The sequence below is a fragment of the Schistocerca serialis genome, chromosome 6 (assembly GCF_023864345.2).
Source record: "Schistocerca serialis cubense isolate TAMUIC-IGC-003099 chromosome 6, iqSchSeri2.2, whole genome shotgun sequence".
Taxonomy (NCBI): Eukaryota; Metazoa; Arthropoda; class Insecta; order Orthoptera; family Acrididae; genus Schistocerca; species Schistocerca serialis.
The window spans coordinates 528,239,373-528,257,573 of record NC_064643.1 but is presented as its reverse complement, the minus strand read 5'-3'; the positions used below and the strand labels follow the sequence as shown (position 1 = coordinate 528,257,573).

The window sequence follows — 18,201 nt, the reverse complement described above, 5'->3', positions numbered from 1 at the left end:
GCTTTTGATAATTTTGACTGGAATACACTGCGAAATTCAGAAAGTAGAAAAGATAAAATACAAGGAACAAAATGGTTATGTACCATTTTCACAGAAGCAAGACAGCAATTGTAGTAGTCAAAGGACATGAACAGGTAATAGTTGTTGAGAAAGGTGCGAGAGAGAGAGAGAGAGAGACAGAGAGAGAGAGAGAGAGAGAGAGAGTTGCAGCTTACCCACAGTGCTATTCAATCTGGATTCTTAGCAAGCAGTAAAGGGAACCAAAGAAAAAAATGGAAAAGAAGTAAAAGTTTTGGAAGAAGATCTAAAATTTTTAAGGTTTGTCAGCTACATTGTAATTGATTTGGAAAAGCAGTTGAATGGAATGGCTAGTGTCTTGAAAAGAGGGTAAAAGATGAACATCAACAAACTAAAACAAAATTAATGGATTGTAGTCCAATTAAATAAGGCTAGAGACATCAGAATTAGTAAATAGGTTTTGCTTTTTGTCAGCAAAATAATTGATGAAAAAAGTAGGGAGGATACTGAAGGTATTTGTCTGAAGTCAAGCCTTGTATGAAAGTGAAATGTGGAATATAAGCAGTTCAGACAAGATAAGGTTTGTATCTGCAGAAGGCATGGCAATGTAGCTACAGTCAGTGCAGATACTTCACACACCGACAGTGACTCTGTAACAACCGGGCAGTAGAACCTTGTCATTGGAAAGAATTTGTCATGTGAATTGAACTGTGGGAAGCAGACATCTGAACCCACATTAAGCTCACAGTAAAATATTCATCACACACATGGCACAGGGGATAATGTCTGAGCATGCGACAACTCGTGACACAAAGTGCAAGACTAGATATGTGGCAGTTTAACTTCACAGGAACACTGGCCTGCTTCACTTACTGCTGCTCGCAAGCAAACACTTGCATCAGCAAGTCTGCCCATATAATGTGATGTGTCCATCCTCCATTAACGATTTCTGAGCTACTCTGCTGTTCTATCCATGTCAGCTCGTCCGCCTCTATTGTGACGTCTGCTAGTGGGGATATTGAAAGGAGAAAGGAAGCTTTTGAAATATGGTACCATAGAGGAGTGCTGAAGATTAGATGGGTAGATCATGTGAAATTTGCCTGCTGCTGGGTTCTGTCACTTGACTACTATTCGCTAATAATGCAACTTCAAACCAAACATTTCAAAATTAAATATTAAAATTCATATAATATTGTGGGGTGTACTCATCCGTTCCTTTTCGTCGATCCGCTGCTGTAACAGTAACTGAGTTACTGTATGTCCACAGTAACTTTGTGTTTTATGCCAAGAATGACTAAATCGAACATTATGTTTCAGAACTTCTTTTTATTATATCACCTAGTTTTTGACCTTTTTATGTACACTGGGGTAATGATATATCAGTCTTCTTACATATTCTGTACAATTTGCCAAGTCTGACATACTTACTGCACGAATTTACGTAAAGTACTCATGTAAGCAATTACATGATTCTTGCACAAAATCTCGTAAGACACTGATGTACACCTTACTCCATCGAATAATCATAAAGTACTGACCTCCTTGTGCCAGCATGGCTGCTCCTTTTATATACAATTCTGAACAATCCTCGGTATTGTTGTAAATGGTTTTTTAATAAAATTACAATTAAAACTGTTACCTCGAAATTAATGACTCATTTCAACAGTTGCACTAGCTCTTATAGAACAAATACATAGATGAATTTTCAAGCATATAACATTTTAAGAGTGTACAAATGCTCCAAATATGAAGTATTAACAATATTTTTACTACTTTTCTTAAATACAAAAGATACGTGCTTCGTAAAATGTTCCTACCAATGTATATGTTTCCAAGTCTCCCTTTGAATGCGGCCTGTTTACATGCCACTTATAACATTTTCACTAATTACATTTTCTAGTCAGTTTTTATTCTCTCAGTTGGTTTTTCCTTTAAATTCCACAGACTTTAATTTAGATATTGTTTTAACACAAATCCATCTCAGTTTCAAAGAAATGACTTTGATCATTGTACTCGATCATTTGTTCCAGATTACACTTAATTATGTTAATCCTAAATATTCCTACCTATTACAGGACCTATATACTTCAATACAATTGTAATTTAGTAACCAGTTTCATTGTAACAATTTTATAAGTATAGGTTTACCTATACCACTACCTTTTGTTTACATCAGTGATTCCTGTTTATTTCAAATTGGATTGAAAAATATGTGTTTTAAATGGTTTTCAATGGACTGTTATGTCTCAATCAATAACTAATGAGGAGGAACTGAATTGAATTGTGGAGGAAACCAATTTATGCCCCAGTTTGGCTAAAAGAAGGGATTCGTTGATACGACACATTCTGAGACATCAAGGGATCATCGATTTAATACTGTATGGAAGTGTTGGAGTTGGGGGAAATTGTAGAGGGAGACCAAGAAATGAATACAGTATGTGGGTTCAAAAGGATGTAGGCTGCAGTAGTTATTTGAAGTGGCATAGTCTAAAGTAATGTGGAGATCTGTATTGAACCAGTATTTGGACTGCATACAACAACAGCAACAATGCTGACTGAAAAGGAACTTCATGTGACTGAAGTTCGGCAATGGCAAGGAATTGTCAGTTTGGTACTGGAAGGTAGTGTGGGGGTTAAAGAGTGTGGAGGGAATCCAAGGCATAGATATACTTAATAGATTCAAAGGAAGGTAGACTGCAGTAGTTATTTAGAGGAAAAGAGGATTGCACAGGACAGATTAGGGTGCAGAGCTGCATCGAACAAGTTTTCAGACTGAAGACAGCAGCAGCAACAACAACGTTACAGCAATTTGCTACTTGAGTCAGAGTTGTTTTGGCCGGCCGGTGTGGCCGTGCAGTTCTAGATGCTTCAGTCTGGAACCGCGTGGCCGCTACGGTTGCAGGTTCGAATCCTGGCTCGGGCATGGATGTGTGTGATGTCCTGAGGTTGGTTAGGTTTAAGTAGTTCTAAGTTCTAGGGGACTGATGACCACAGATGTTAAGTCCCATAGTGCTCAGAACCATTTGAACCATTTTTGAATTCAGAGTTGTTTTCAACAATAGTAATCGACCTGAAAGAAATTGTTGATTTTGCACCTGATGGAACAATCAGTTACGTCATTTGTTGTTATTGTTTTATGGAGAGTAGTTACCTGTATTGCTTAACGCAGAAAAAACTCTGTTTAATTCATTGTGTGTTTGTTCATTATTCATGTCCATGGGTTGTGGTTGTAGGATCTGTTGTCTATGTTTCTCTAGGCCCTCTAATAATATACTGAGTTTGTGCTAGTGAATTGTACATTTAATCATAGAACTCGCATGTGCTCATGGTAGTGTATATTAAATAATCTGTGTGTTTTACTTCACTGAAACCTGGAACAGTCTGGACATGGGATGTGTCTTTTAACCATTCTGTAGATTTTGTAAAGCAAGATTTTTATAAAATTATCTTTTAAGTACTGGTAATTATGTCAGAGAAATTTATTTGTATGCAATGTCTTTAAAATTGTGGGGCATTTTTAGATCAGTCTTTCAATCAAGAAGATATTAAAACATTTCTAGTGTAATATTCTGTCTGTTCCATAACTGCTCCTTCCTTCTCCCTGTACATTAACTAGCAACATACAGAAGCATAAGAAACATAGCAATAAACACACTCAAGGTACAAAAATTCATGAAAATAAAATTTAATTACTAACAACAATTAACTGATATCTGTCGTCCACAATTGACTATGCACCTTAACACAAAATTTAGAAAACCAAAAAGGTGACATTACACGTAAATATCTTACATTCCTATACTCTGAGAGCTGGAGGGCTATTAAAACTTTATTTGTTGAAATATGTAGTTAATTTCAAAACATAGAAGTTGTTATTGTGAGAACAGATATTATTATTCTTGGTACCTGGATAAGTATCAAGTGATTTCCAATGCATATATGGTTGCACAGCCAGTGTTCAACGTCAAGGTTATTTTTCTTAGGTAGCAGAAAACAACAAAACGAAAGCCCGAAGATGTAGGCTCTGTTATGATTGACTATGAGCTGGCAACTGACACCACACAAGCCGTACCAGTTATCAGGAAAAGGATTAAGAAACTAATGGATTAATTACAGAAAAACAATAGTTACGTGGAACTGTCTTGCCATATTTATTATCAGCCATGCACATCAAATACCAGTATATCGGTATTAATCATGCTGATACATCAAATAAGTTTGATCAAAATGGCTGATGCCGACTATATTGTTTGCTACATCTATCTTTCTTTTAAGATAAAGGCAGAGTGAGGGTAAAATTTTCCTTGGAACAGTTGAAGTGAACCAGCTATAACAATACATACACAGCACTTGGTACTGAAACAACTGCCACAATAACTACTCTGACTTGTACACAGCATAAAATTCTTTTCGAGGCTTTACACAACATTGATGGCAAAAGACACAATTAAAGAAAAGAAATAGTATCAGAAAGCTACCCCCCCCCCCCCCCCCCACACACACACACACACACACACACACACACACACACACACACACACACACACAACCACCACCCCCAGTGTTATGGTAACCATTGTTTACTGTATTCCTTGTCTTCTTCTCACAGCTGTGTAAAATCATTGTATCTGGAGAGATAATCTTTACCACTCTTTCTTTGGAGATTTTCATTCCAGTTTTTCCTATTTTGTAGTATTTTATTGAGGATATTAAATCTATTGGGTTCTTTCTTAATATCCAAATATCGAAATCTGTTGGCTCTTGTGCATCCCTTCACTACTCTTAGAAATCTCATCTCTCTTGCTTGTACATTACCTTGTAGACATTTACTTATAATCTGCTTCTATAAAGAAAAGCTAGAATTTCCATTATCATATAAAATTTCAATCTTGTTTCTTTCCTCACATTTTTGAGACATCTTTTTATTTTCCACATACATTTCTTAACTTTGTGATTTTTTTATGTCTTTGTCATACTCATGTTGCTTCATATCCTAAATAGTTGACATGCTTAATCTTTTATATTATTCTGTTATTAATCACAATTTTTGTCCTGACAGAGTGTTTCCATTTAAAAACCATTCATGTTGTCGTCTTTTGTGAAATTGTCAAATGGTACTCTCCACAGATCATACCTCATAAAATGTATTCCTCTTTACAAGAAATCGCATAAAAATTAACTTCTTCGCAAACAATGAAATAAAACAAGTCTTGCCTCACAGAAGCAACAGACTATGTAAATGTAACCCACTAGGTATCTGCAGGTTTGTATGTCCAAAATGTCCCAGTGTTTCTTACAGATGGGGAATGTAGATAATTTGACTTATGTTACAATAAATATAAAGGAACTCAACAATTAAATGTACATGCTTCTAATGAGAAAAAAGAAAACTTATCAAATATTACTAAACAGCTCGCAAACTGTTGACATCCAACACACTGGTACTAAACTCAGCATATTATTAGTAGTCTCAGAGTTATGATGACAGTAAATGAAATAGACTACCATATACCATATATATCATAGCTAACACTTGGTTCAAGAATCATAAAAGAAGGTTGTATACATGGAAGAAGCCTGGAGATACTGACAGGTTTCAGGTAGATTACATAATGGTAAGACAGAGATTTAGGAACCAGGTTTTAAATTGTAAGACATTTCCAGGGGCAGATGTGGACTCTGATCACAATCTATTGGTTATGAACTGTAGATTAAAACTGAAGAAACTGCAAAAAGGTGGGAATTTAAGGAGATGGGACCTGGATAAACTGAAAGAACCAGAGGTTGTACAGAGTTTCAGGGAGAGCATAAGGGAACAATTGACAAATTGGGGAAAGAAATACAGTAGAAGAAGAATGGGTACCTCTGAGGGATGAAGTAGTGAAGGCAGCAGAGGACCTAGTAGGTAAAAAGACGAGGGCTAGTAGAAATCCTTGGGTAACAGAAGAAATACTGAATTTAATTGATGAAAGGAGAAAATATAAAAATGCAGTAAATGAAGCAGGCAAAAAGGAATACAAACGTCTCAAAAACAAGATAGACAGGAAGTGCAAGATGGCTAAGCAGGGATGGCTAGAGGACAAATGTAAGGATGTAGAGGGTTATCTCACTAGGGGTAAGATAGATACTGCCTACAGGAAAAAATAAGAGACCTTTGGAGAAAAGAGAACCACTTGTATGAATATCAAGAGCTCAGATGGAAACCCAGTTCTAAGCAAAGAAGGGAAAGCAGAAAGGTGGAGGGTGTATATAGAGGGCCTATACAAGGGCAATGTACTTGAGGACAATATTATGGAAATGGAAGACGATATAGATGAAGATGAAATGGGAGATACGATACTGCGTGAAAAGTTAGACAGAGAACTGAAAGACCTGAGTCAAAACAAGGCCCCAGGAGTAGACAACATTCCATTAGAACTACTGACAGCCTTGGGAGAGCCAGTCCTGACAAAACTCTACCATCTGGTGAGCAAGATGTATGAGACAGGCGAAATATCCTCAGACTTCAAGAGGATATTAATTCCGATCCCAAAGAAAGCAAGTGCTGACAGATGTGAAAATTACCGAACAATAAGTCTAATAAGTCACAGAAGTAAAATACTAACGCGTATTCTCTACAGATGAATGGAAAAACTGGTAGAAGCCCGACCTCGGGGAAGATCAGTATGGATTCCGTAGAAATGTTGGAACACGTGAGGCAGTACTGACCCTACGACTTATCTTAGAAGCTAGATTAAGGAAAGGCAGACCTACGTTTCTAGCATTTGTAGACTTAGAGAAAGCTTTTGACAATGTTGACTGGAATACTCTCTTTCAAATTCTGAAGGTGGCAGGGGTAAAATACAGAGAGCGAAAGGCTATTTACAATTTGTACAGAAACCAGATGGCAGTTATAAGAGTCGAGGGGCACAAAAGGGAAGCAGTGGTTGGAAAGGGAGTGAGACAAGGTGTTAGCCTATCCCCGATGTTATTCAATCTGTATATTGAGCAAGCAGTGAAGGAAACAAAAGAAAAATTCGGAGTAAGTATTAAAATCCATGGAGAAGGAATAAAAACTTTGAGGTTCGCCGATGACATTGTAATTCTGTCAGAGACAGCAAAGGACTTGGAAGAGCAGTTGAACGGAATGGATAGTGTCTTGAAAGGAGGATATAAGATGAACATCAACAAAAGCAAAACGAGGATAATGGAATGTAGTCGAATTAAGTCGGGTGATGCTGAGGGAATTAGATTAGGAAATGAGACACTTAAAGTAGTAAAGGAGTTTTGCTATTTGGGGAGCAAAATAACTGATGATGGTCGAAGTAGAGAGGATATAAAATGTAGACTGACAATTGCAAGGAAAGCGTTTTTGAAGAAGAGAAATTTGTTAACATAGATTATTGATTTAGGTGTCAGGAAGTCGTTTCTGAATGTATTTGTATGGAGTGTAGCCATGTATGGGAGTGAAACATGGACGATAAATAGTTTGGACAAGAAGAGAATAGAAGCTTTCAAAATGCGGTGCTACAGAAGAATGCTGAAGACTAGATGGGTAGATCACATAACTAATGAGGAGGTGCTGAATAGGATTGGGGAGAAGAGAAGTTTGTGGCACAACTTGACTAGAAGAAGGGATCGGTTGGTAGGACATGTTCTGCGGCATCAAGGGATCACAAATTTAGCATTGGAAGGCAGCGTGGAGGGTAAAAATCGTAGAGGGAGACCAAGAGATGAATACACTAAACAGATTCAGATGGATGTAGGTTGCAGTAAGTACTGGGAGATGAAGAAACTTGCACAGGATAGAGTAGCATGGAGAGCTGCATCAAACCAGTCTCAGGACTGAAGACCACAACAACAACAACATACCAGGTGCAAAAGTATGAAACCGGAATTTCTCTATAGATGGTGCTAACCGTCAGTTTAGGATCCATGACACTGCATCTGTAGCACCATCTGCTTCCTGTAATGGCTCACAACGAATGTCGACATACAGTAACCCAAGTTCCATACATCAGTATCTGTTTCAATCACGTAAACATGTTATGTGCCTACAGACTATGATTTGTGGATAGCATTGGTTTTCTATTATCATTTGAAGAAAACTGTAGCAGAATTGCATCAAATGCTTGTCAAAGCTTTTGGCAAACATATTCCTGGGAAAACAGACTGCTTCAAGTGGTTCAAAAAAATTCAAAAGTGATGATTTTGATGTGAGAGAAGATGAGTGTGAGAAATCACCAAAAACGTTCAAAGACAATGAGTTGCAGCCTTACTGGATGAAGATGAAATTCAAACTGAAGAGGAACCCTTGGAACAACTGAATGTGATGCAGAAAGTGGGGAAATGGGGTCCGCATGAACTGAATGAAAGACAGCACACAAATCGAAAGACCACTTGTGAAATGCTGCTCGCTAGATACAAAAGAAAGTTGTTTCTCCATCGAATAGTGGCAGGTGATGAAAAGTGTCATAAATCATGGGTGAATCCAGGCAAACCATCGACATCCACTGCAAGGCCAAATCGCTTTGGAAAGAAGACAATGCTCTGAATTTGGTGTTATCAGAATGATGTCATCCATTATAGCTGCTAAATCTGGTAAAAGCGTTAACATTGATTGCTGCCAACAGCAAATGATCTATTTAAATCGAGCATTAGTGAAAAAAGACCGGAATATGGAAAAAGGCAACATACAATCATATTGCTCTATGATAACGCCCCATCCACTCAACAAAACGGGTCAGGAAAACAATCGAGGCGTGCAGTTGGGAAATACTAGGGCAAGCAGCTTGTTCTCCAGACTTGGCTCTGTCCAATTGTCATCTATTTGCATCACTGGGACACACATTCACTGAACAACGCATCAATTTGTATGAAACAATGAAGATTATTTTGAATAAAATATTGTTTATCAGTTTCAAACAACGACGTGTAATTATTGCAGTCAAATTCAGATTTCATACTTCTACACGTGGTATATTGGGCAGTGACTGCATTTTCATATAACAACCCCATGACAATAAATGCCACTAACACTCTCTCCAATATATGAAAGAGAAGACTGGTACAAAGAATTGCAATGTCATATTCAACTAAAGCAAATTATCCACCAGTGATTTCATATCTTTGCCTTGTGTGTAGCTATTGGGATTGCTGCAAGACCAGGAGCTTGCTCTCGGTTTCTAATTGTTTATTTATTATCAATAAAAAATTTTACTAGATATTCCTAATGCTTTTTCATAGTAGTGTTCATTCTCAACAACAGACCATGCTATTTAAGAGAGAGAGAAGAGGAGAAGAAGTAAGTTTTAAACAATGGAAACTCCGGGTTGGAATATCAACAGCATGAGGAAAAGATAGATTGCTGCTTACTGTAAAGATGACACGTTAAGTTACAGACAGATATTTCAGTTGCAGGCAGAATGCATTCTGGTCCAAGCTGCCAGAGTTGACAGTCATGTGTATGTGAGGTGTGCTGCTTGTGTGAATGAATGGTGTGTGTTCTCTGTATTTTGCTGATGAAGGTTGTGGAGGAGAGCTAATGTGAAAGTGTCTTTTAATTGTATTTGTCTGCAGCTTAATGTGTCATCTTTATGGTAAGTAGTAATCTGTGTTTTCCTAACATTGTTGAAGTAAGTTTTAAATTATTTTACATCATTCAGGGAAGTATAAAAGGAAAAAAATTGTAGGTTAGCTTTTTAATCTGAAATATTTTTAAAATATTGTTCTTCCATTGCCTGTTTGTTATATTTTCAGACCGATATTTTTGGACTCCTGTCAACAGCTCATTGTTTCCTGTTTGGAGAGTATATGAAAGTATCACATAAGAGTGGAAAATGGGTTATACAAAAATCATTGCCAAGGTTAGTATGTATCCTGACTGTACATTATTACTATGATTCTTAATTACTGTTGTCATTCCACTGCTGTTAATATATCAACATTTTTAGTTTCTAGCTTATTCATTACCTTCATCACTACACTCCTGTAACTTTGTTCCAAACTCAAAACATTATCTGCCATTATACCTTTAATTGCTAATCTGTTCAGTGTTATAGTATTTCTACAACCCAAAGAAAACTGGGTACCAAAATAAGAAATCTCTCAAAAAAATGATAGATTAACCATTATTTAACTTCAGAAGACACAGCTCTGTTATGGCCGGCAGAAATTAATTTAAAAAAATGAACGAAGACTTGGATTTCAAAACACTGGATTCCTTCCACAGAGGTAGACCAAAGGCAGAAGTGAAAACATGTTTTATCCTAACTTGGCAAGACATGACATCATCAGGTGGATAAGGCACAGCAATTTACATTATTTATTACATATTTTAACAGCCTTTGTCACAGTGCAGGAGCTGTTGTATCTCTCTCTCTCTCTCTCTCTCTCTCTCTCTCTCTCTCTCTCTCTCTCTCTTACTTTGTGTGTGTGTGTGTGTGTGTGTGTGTGTGTGTGTGTATTCTGGTGGCTCACTTACATTCTTCCTATCTTGACAGGCCTTCCCAATGTTTTAGATGTTATTCATCATAATAGCAGTGGAAATGCAGAAATCTTGTATTTTCATCTTCATATTCCTTAAGGATGGATAATATATAAAAACAAAGATGATGTGACTTACCAAATGAAAGTGCTGGCAAGTTGATACACACACAAACATACACACAAAATTCAAGCTTTCACAACCAACGGTTCCTTCGTCAGGAAAGAGGGAAGGAGAGGGAAAGACGAAAGGATGTGGGTTTTAAGGAAGAGGGTAAGGAGTCATTCCAATCCCGGGAGCGGAAAGACTTACCTTAGGGGGAAAAAGGGACAGGCATACACTCGCGCGCACACACACACACACACACACACACACATATCCATCCGCACATACACAGACACAAGCAGACATTTGTAAAGGCAAAGAGTTTGGGCAGAGATGTCAGTCGAGGCGGAAGTACAGAGGCAAAGATGTTGTTGAAAGACAGGTGAGGTACGAGCGGCGGCAAATTGAAATTAGAAATTAGCGGAGATTAAGGCCTGGCGGATAACGAGAAGAGAGGATATACTGAAGGGCAAGTTCCCATCTCCGGAGTTCTGCCAGGATGGTGTTAGTGGGAAGTATCCAGATAACCCGGACTGTGTGACACTGTGCCAAGATGTGATGGCCGTGCACCAAGGCATGTTTAGCCACAGGGCGATCCTTATTACCAACAAACACTGTCTGCCTGTGTCCATTCATGCGAATGGACAGTTTGTTGCTGGTCATTCCCACATAGAAAGCTTCACAGTGTAGGCAGGTCAGTTGGTAAATCACGTTGGTGCTTTCACACGTGGCTCTGCCTTTGATCGTGTACACCTTCCGGGTTACAGGACTGGAGTAGGTGGTGGTGGGAGGGTGCATGGGACAGGTTTTACACCGGGTGCGGTTACAAGGATAGGAGCCAGAGGGTAGGGAAGGTGGTTTGGGGATTTCATAGGGATGAACTAACAGGTTACGAAGGTTAGGTGGACGGCGGAAAGACACTCTTGGTGGAGTGGGGAGGATTTCATGAAGGATGGATCTCATTTCAGGGCAGGATTTGAGGAAGTCGTATCCCTGCTGGAGAGCCACATTCAGAGTCTGATCCAGTCCCGGAAAGTATCCTGTCAAAAGTGGGGCACTTTTGGGGTTCTTCTGTGGGAGGTTCTGGGTTTGAGGAGATGAGGAAGTGGCTCTGGTTATTTGCTTATGTACCAGGTCGGGAGGGTAGTTGCAGGTTGCGAAAGCTGTTTTCAGGTTGTTGGTGTAATGGTTCAGGGATTCCGGACTGGAGCAGATTCATTTGCCACGAAGACCTAGGCTTTAGGGAAGGGACCATTTGATGTGGAATGGGAGGCAGCTGTCATAATGGAGGTACTGTTGCTTTTTGGTGGGTTTGATGTGGACGGACGTGTGAAGCTGGCCATTGGACAAGTGGAGGTCAACATCAAGGAAAGTGGCATGGGATTTGGAGTAGGATCAGATGAATCTGATGGAACCAAAGGAGTTGAGGTTGGAGAGGAAATTCTAGAGTTGTTCACTGTGAATCCAGATCATGAAAATGTCATCAATAAATCTGTACCAAACTTTGGGTTGGCAGCCCTGGGTAACCAAGAAGGCTCCCTCTAAGCGACCCATGAATAGGTTGGCGTACGAGGTGGCCATCCTGGTACCCATGGCTATTCCCTTTAATTGTTGGTATGTCTGGCCTTCAAAAGTGAAGAAGTTGTGGGTCAGGATGAAGCTGGCTAAGGTGATGAGGAAAGAGGTTTTAGGTAGGGTGGCAGGTGATCGGCGTGAAAGGAATTGCTCCATCGCAGCGGGGCCCTGGACGTGCGGAATATTTGTGTATAAGGAAGTGGCATCAAAGGTTACAAGGATGGTTTCCCGGGGTAACAGACTGGGTAAGGATTCCAGGCGTTCGAGAAAGTGGTTGGTGTCTTTGATGAAGGATGGGAGACTGCATATAATGGGTTGAAGGTGTTGATCTACGTAGGCAGAGATACGTTCTGTGGGGGCTTGGTAACCAGCTACAATGGGACAGCCGGGATGATTGGGTTTGTGAATTTTAGGAAGAAGGTAGGGGTGCGGGGTGTTGGTGGGCAAACTAATCTGCTCCAGTCCGGAATCCCTGAACCATTACACCAACAACCTGGAAACAGCTTTCGCAACCTGCAACTACCCTCCCGACCTGGTACAGAAGCAAATAACCAGAGCCACTTCATCTCCTCAAACCCAGAACCTCCCACAGGAGAACCCCAAAAGTGCCCCACTTGTGACAGGATACTTTCCGTGACTGGATCAGACTCTGAATGTGGCTCTCCAGCAGGTATACGACTTCCTCAAATCCTGCCCTGAAATGAGATCCATCCTTCATGAAATCCTCCCCACTCCACCAAGAGTGTCTTTCCGCCGTCCACCTAACCTTCGTAACCTCTTAGTTCATCCCTATGAAATCCCCAAACCACCTTCCCTACCCTCTGGCTCCTACCCTTGTAACTGCCCCCGGTGTAAAACCTGTCCCATGCACCCTCCCACCACCACCTACTCCAGTCCTGTAACCCGGAAGGTGTACACAATCAAAGGCAGAGCCACGTGTGAAAGCACCCACATGATTTACCAACTGACCTGCCTACGCTGTGAAGCTTTCTATGTGGGAATGACCAGCAACAAACTGTCCATTCGCATGAATGGACACAGGGAGACAGTGTTTGTTGGTAATGAGGATCGCCCTGTGGCTAAACATGCCTTGGTGCACGGCCGGCACATCTTGGCACAGTGTTACACCGTCCGGGTTATCTGGATACTTCCCACTAACACCAACCTGTCAGAACTCCGGAGATGGGAACTTGCCCTTCAGTATATCCTCTCTTCTCGTTATCCGCCAGGCCTTAATCTCCGCTAATTTCTAATTTCAAGTTGCCGCCGCTCATACCTCATCTGTCTTTCAACAACATCTTTGCCTCTGTACTTCCGCCTCGACTGACATCTCTGCCCAAACTCTTTGCCTTTACAAATGTCTGCTTGTGTCTGTATGTGTGGATGGATATGTGTGTGTGTGCGCGAGTGTATACCTGTCCCTTTTTCCCCCTAAGGTAAGTCTTTCCGCTCCCGGGATTGGAATGACTCCTTACCCTCTCCCTTAAAACCCACATCCTTTCGTCTTTCCCTCTCCTTCCCTCTCTCGTGATGAAGCAACCATTGGTTGTGAAAGCTAAAACGAAAGTGCCGGCAGGTCGATAGACACACAAACATACACACGAAATTCAAGCTTTCGCAACAAACTGTTGCCTCATCAGGAAAGAGGGAAGGAGAGGGAAAGACGAAAGGATGTGGGTTTTAAGGTAGAGGGTAAGGAGTCATTCCAATCCCGGGAGCGGAAAGACTTACCTTAGGGGGAAAAAAGGACAGGTATACACTCGCACACACACTCACATCCATCTGCATATATATATATATATATATAATAGAGGGAAACATTCCACTCGGGAAAAATATATTTAAAAACAAAGATGATGTGACTTACCATACGAAAGCGCTGGTAGGTCGATAGAAACACAAACAAACATGCTAGAAAAATAAATAAAAATGTACATTCTACACTGAAGACAAAGTTCATTCCCATGTATACTGACTACTTTCCCCCATACTCACAGTAAAATGTAATTTGTTTAAAATAATAATATATAAATTCTGATTAAGGTTTCATTCCTTTTTTCAAAGAGGAAAAAACTGTTGCATTAAGTGCAGTTTGAGCCAATCACGTGGAAGGTGAATGTGATCTTAACATAGGCCTGAAGCCACCTGACCACCACCCCAGTTAGCACCATCTCTCGTCTCGAATTATATGTGTGGAACACATCAGAAGTGTGGCAACATGTGTCAAGCTAACACGATGTAGGTGCACAGGCGTGCGTGTGTGTGTGTGTGTGTGTGTGTGTGTGTGTGTGTGTGTGTGTGTGTGTGTGTTTAATTTTCGCCTGTTGGCAGCTCCACACCTGTTACTTTGTGAATATCTGCTTTACTCCTAAATTATGTATATCAAAATCATTAATTATTTGATTACTTGGAAACTATTGTTGGGTATGTTTAAGATGTACAAATACAATCTCCTTACTTTGTAGTTATAACAGTTCCATGTTATCCTTAACTCATGCCGCACCCTGGCCATCAAACTCTTTCCCCCTTCCCCTTCCTTTTTCTCCCCATTGCCACCCCCACGTGCCGCTCAGAAATATCTTGTGTAGTTACCTAATCCCTGCCAGAGGACTGACTTTTGAGTGGTCTCATATTAGTACGCTGAAATGCAGTGAAGTTTGATGATTACAGGGTCTGGCCTCTCCTAGTTAGATAAGTAAAAACGAAACACCACCAAAGAAAAGTGATATGATCTCAAAGCAGAAAGTTCATGTACGGAATATAAACATAAAGGACTCACTGTTTCATTACAGAAAGACTTAATGTACAGTAAAAACTATGATAAGTGTTTGGAGGAATGGAATATCTGAAGTTTAGATGTGTTGTTGTAGGTAATAATGCACCTGTGAACTGAGTCTCACAGTCCAAGAAAATGAAACTTCAAACCTTGGTATCCAAAAAGAATACACTACTGGCCATTAAAATTGCTACACCAAGAAGAAATGCAGATGATAAACGGGTATTCATTGGACAGATATATTATACTAGAACTGACATGTGATCACATTTTCACAGGTGCATAGATCCTGAGAAATCAGTACCCAGAACAACCACCTCTGGCCGTAATAACGGCCTTGATACGCCTGGGAATTGAGTCAAACAGAGCTTGGATGGCTGCCCATGCAGCTTCAACACGATACCACTTGACGTATTGTGACGAGCCAGTTGCTCTGCCACCATTGACCAGACGTTTTCAATTGGTGAGAGATCTGGGAAATGTGCTGGCCAGGGCAGCAGTCGAACATTTTCTGTATCCAGAAAGGCCCGTACAGGACCTGCAACATGCGGTCGTGCGTTATCCTGCTGAAATGTAGGATTTCACAGGGATCGAATGAAGGGTAGAGCCACAGGTCATAACAAATCTGAACTGTAACATCCACTGTTCAAAGTCCCGTCAGTGCTAACAAGAGGTGACCGAGACGTGTAACCAATGGCACCCCATACCATACCATCACGCCGGGTGATACGCCAGTATGGCGATGACAAAGACACGCTTCCAGTGTGCGTTCACTGCGATGTCGCCAAACACGGATGCGACCATCATGATGCTGTAAACAGAACCTGGATTTGTCCGAAAAAATGACGTTTTGCCATTCGTGCTCCAATCGGTGATGCAGCGTCAAGGGTAACCGCAACCATGGTCTCCGAGCTGATCGTCCATGTTGCTGCGAACGTTGTCGAACTGTTCGTGCAGATGGTTGATGTCTTGCAAAGGTCCCCATCTGTTGACTCAGGGATCGAGACGTGGCTGCACGATCCGTTACAGCCATGCGGATAAGATGACTGTCATCTCGACTGCTAGTGATACGAAGCTGTTGGGATCCAGCACTGTGTTCCATATAAATATCTCGACCAACGCGAGCAGCAATGTCATGATGCGATAAACCGCAATCGTGATAGGCTACAATCCGACCTTTATCAAAGTCAGAAACGTGATGGTAAGCATTTCTCCTCCTTACACGCGGCATCACAACAACGTTTCACCAGGCATCGGCGGTCGACTGCTGTTTGTGTATGAGAAATTGTTTGGAAACTTTCCTCATGTCAGCATGTTGTAGGTGTCGCCACCGGCGCCAACCTTGTGTGAATGCTCTGAAAAGCTAATCATTTGCATATTACAGCATCTCCTTCCTGTCGGTTAAATTTTGCGTCTGTAGCATGTCATCTTCGTGGTGTAGCAATTTTAATGGCCAGTAGTGTATATACTGCCATTGTAGAGGAAAACAGTACCACAATGACAGAGATTGTGTCCACTAGAATTGTTATAAAATGTGAAGGAAAATAAACTTCAACCTTTGCAGGCAGAAATGGTTTTACTGTTCAACAATTACCTCCTTACCGCTGTCACCTCAATCCAATCACACACTGATATGGAGCAAATCAAACAAAATATGTGAGCAAGAAACACCTACAAATCTGTCTTTGAAAACTTTGAAGTCCCCAACATGAATCTAAACAAAAGAAATGCACACACGAAAAACATTCGAAAGGAATATCGGTGGCATAATGCTTTAATGCAGTAGGACTTGTGAAAGGGTTGTCATACATGCTGGATTTGAAAGTAATATTGAAGTAGTTTCTCATCTTGCTTGCTGTTGATTAATACATTTATTATCATGACTTACATGCACATGATATATATGCAGTATCAATAATGTTTTGAAACAGTATGTTCTTGCAGTTCCACTCTTTTAATGGTGACACAATAACTATATCAGCAAACACTAGTATCCTCTCTGTCAGATTGTGAGATTATGTCCAACAAGTCATATTGGCTGTAATGTAAGTGCTATCGGCAGAAGGTTAGTATTACCTTTTTCTTCCATTGTATTTATTTCTTTTGTTGTCAGAGGTCACTCTCGTTATTTATATTAGAATTTTCTTGCAATTTATTGTCAAACAGTATGTTTAAAAGTGTAAATAATTTAGGAGTGAAGATGTCCATTCATAGAATAGCAAAAACAGTAAGTCACCGACAGGCACACACAGAAAAGAAAGAAAACTTGCAAGTCTCCTTTCTTCTTAAATTATTTAAGTTCTATCAGAACTTTTCTACATTTTTATAGTGACAAGGAAATTTGCTTTATGTTAGTGAATAAGTACAAGCTTGACAAAACTGTCTTCTTGGGTGCAGGCTCAAATAAATAGATTAGTAAAACAATTAATTTCATAAGGGCAAGTCTGACTTTTCATAAAAAAATTGAGAAATAGCTCCTGTCTTATAAAAAGCATCTTGATTTTAAAAAAATGACCTAAACAGGAATCTTGTAATTATGAAACATACTGTAGCAAAGTAATCAATATCAGTATTATCCAGAAAACATACATTTAAAGTCATTTCTGCATTTATTTATCATGAAACTATTGCAGAAGATGTGTTTCCCAAACAAGTATGAAGTAACGAATTGTAGCCTAATTTACAACACTTTCTTCACTAGAAAAGCTAAACATCATACAGATTCACAGTAGTTTGCTTCTCTATTATTTATTTTACAGCTCCATGTATAAATTGTAACAAACTCTTCTGTTCACTGCTTGTTAATTCACTTGCATCAATAAGAAATGAACCTCAAAAACAATCTTTATTTGGAAAGTATATATTAAAAAGATAAGGAATTTTTAAGAGAGAATTGAAACCATGGGAGAAAATTAGAACTATGGGAATCTATAGCTACGTACTCCACCATCCACCGTATGGTGTATGGCATAGGGTCTCCTGTACCACTACTAGTCATTTCCTTTCCTGTTTCATTTGTAAAAAGACCAAGGGAAAATAGACTGTCTATATGCCTCCATATGAACCCTAAATTCTCATATTGTATCCTCATGGCCCTTAAGCGAAATTTATGTTGACAGCAGTAGAATTGTGCTGCAGTCAGTTTCAAATGCAGGTTATCTAAATTTTCTCAGTAGTGTTCCATGAGAAGAATGTTGCCTTCCCTCCAGGGTTTCTCATTTGAGTTCCTGAACAATCTCTGTAATACTTTTGTGTTGTTAGA

The 18,201-nt window shown here is 39.8% G+C and overlaps 1 protein-coding gene across 1 annotated transcript in view; it reads left to right on the top strand.

The window, feature by feature from the left end:
- Positions 1-18,201, top strand: part of LOC126484437 (mitotic checkpoint serine/threonine-protein kinase BUB1-like) — a 220,226-nt gene that overhangs the window by 200,349 nt on the left and 1,676 nt on the right. The window contains exon 18 of the mRNA XM_050107954.1: positions 9,757-9,863. Coding sequence (XP_049963911.1) covers positions 9,757-9,863 — 107 coding nt within the window. The remainder of the gene's footprint in view (positions 1-9,756; positions 9,864-18,201) is intronic.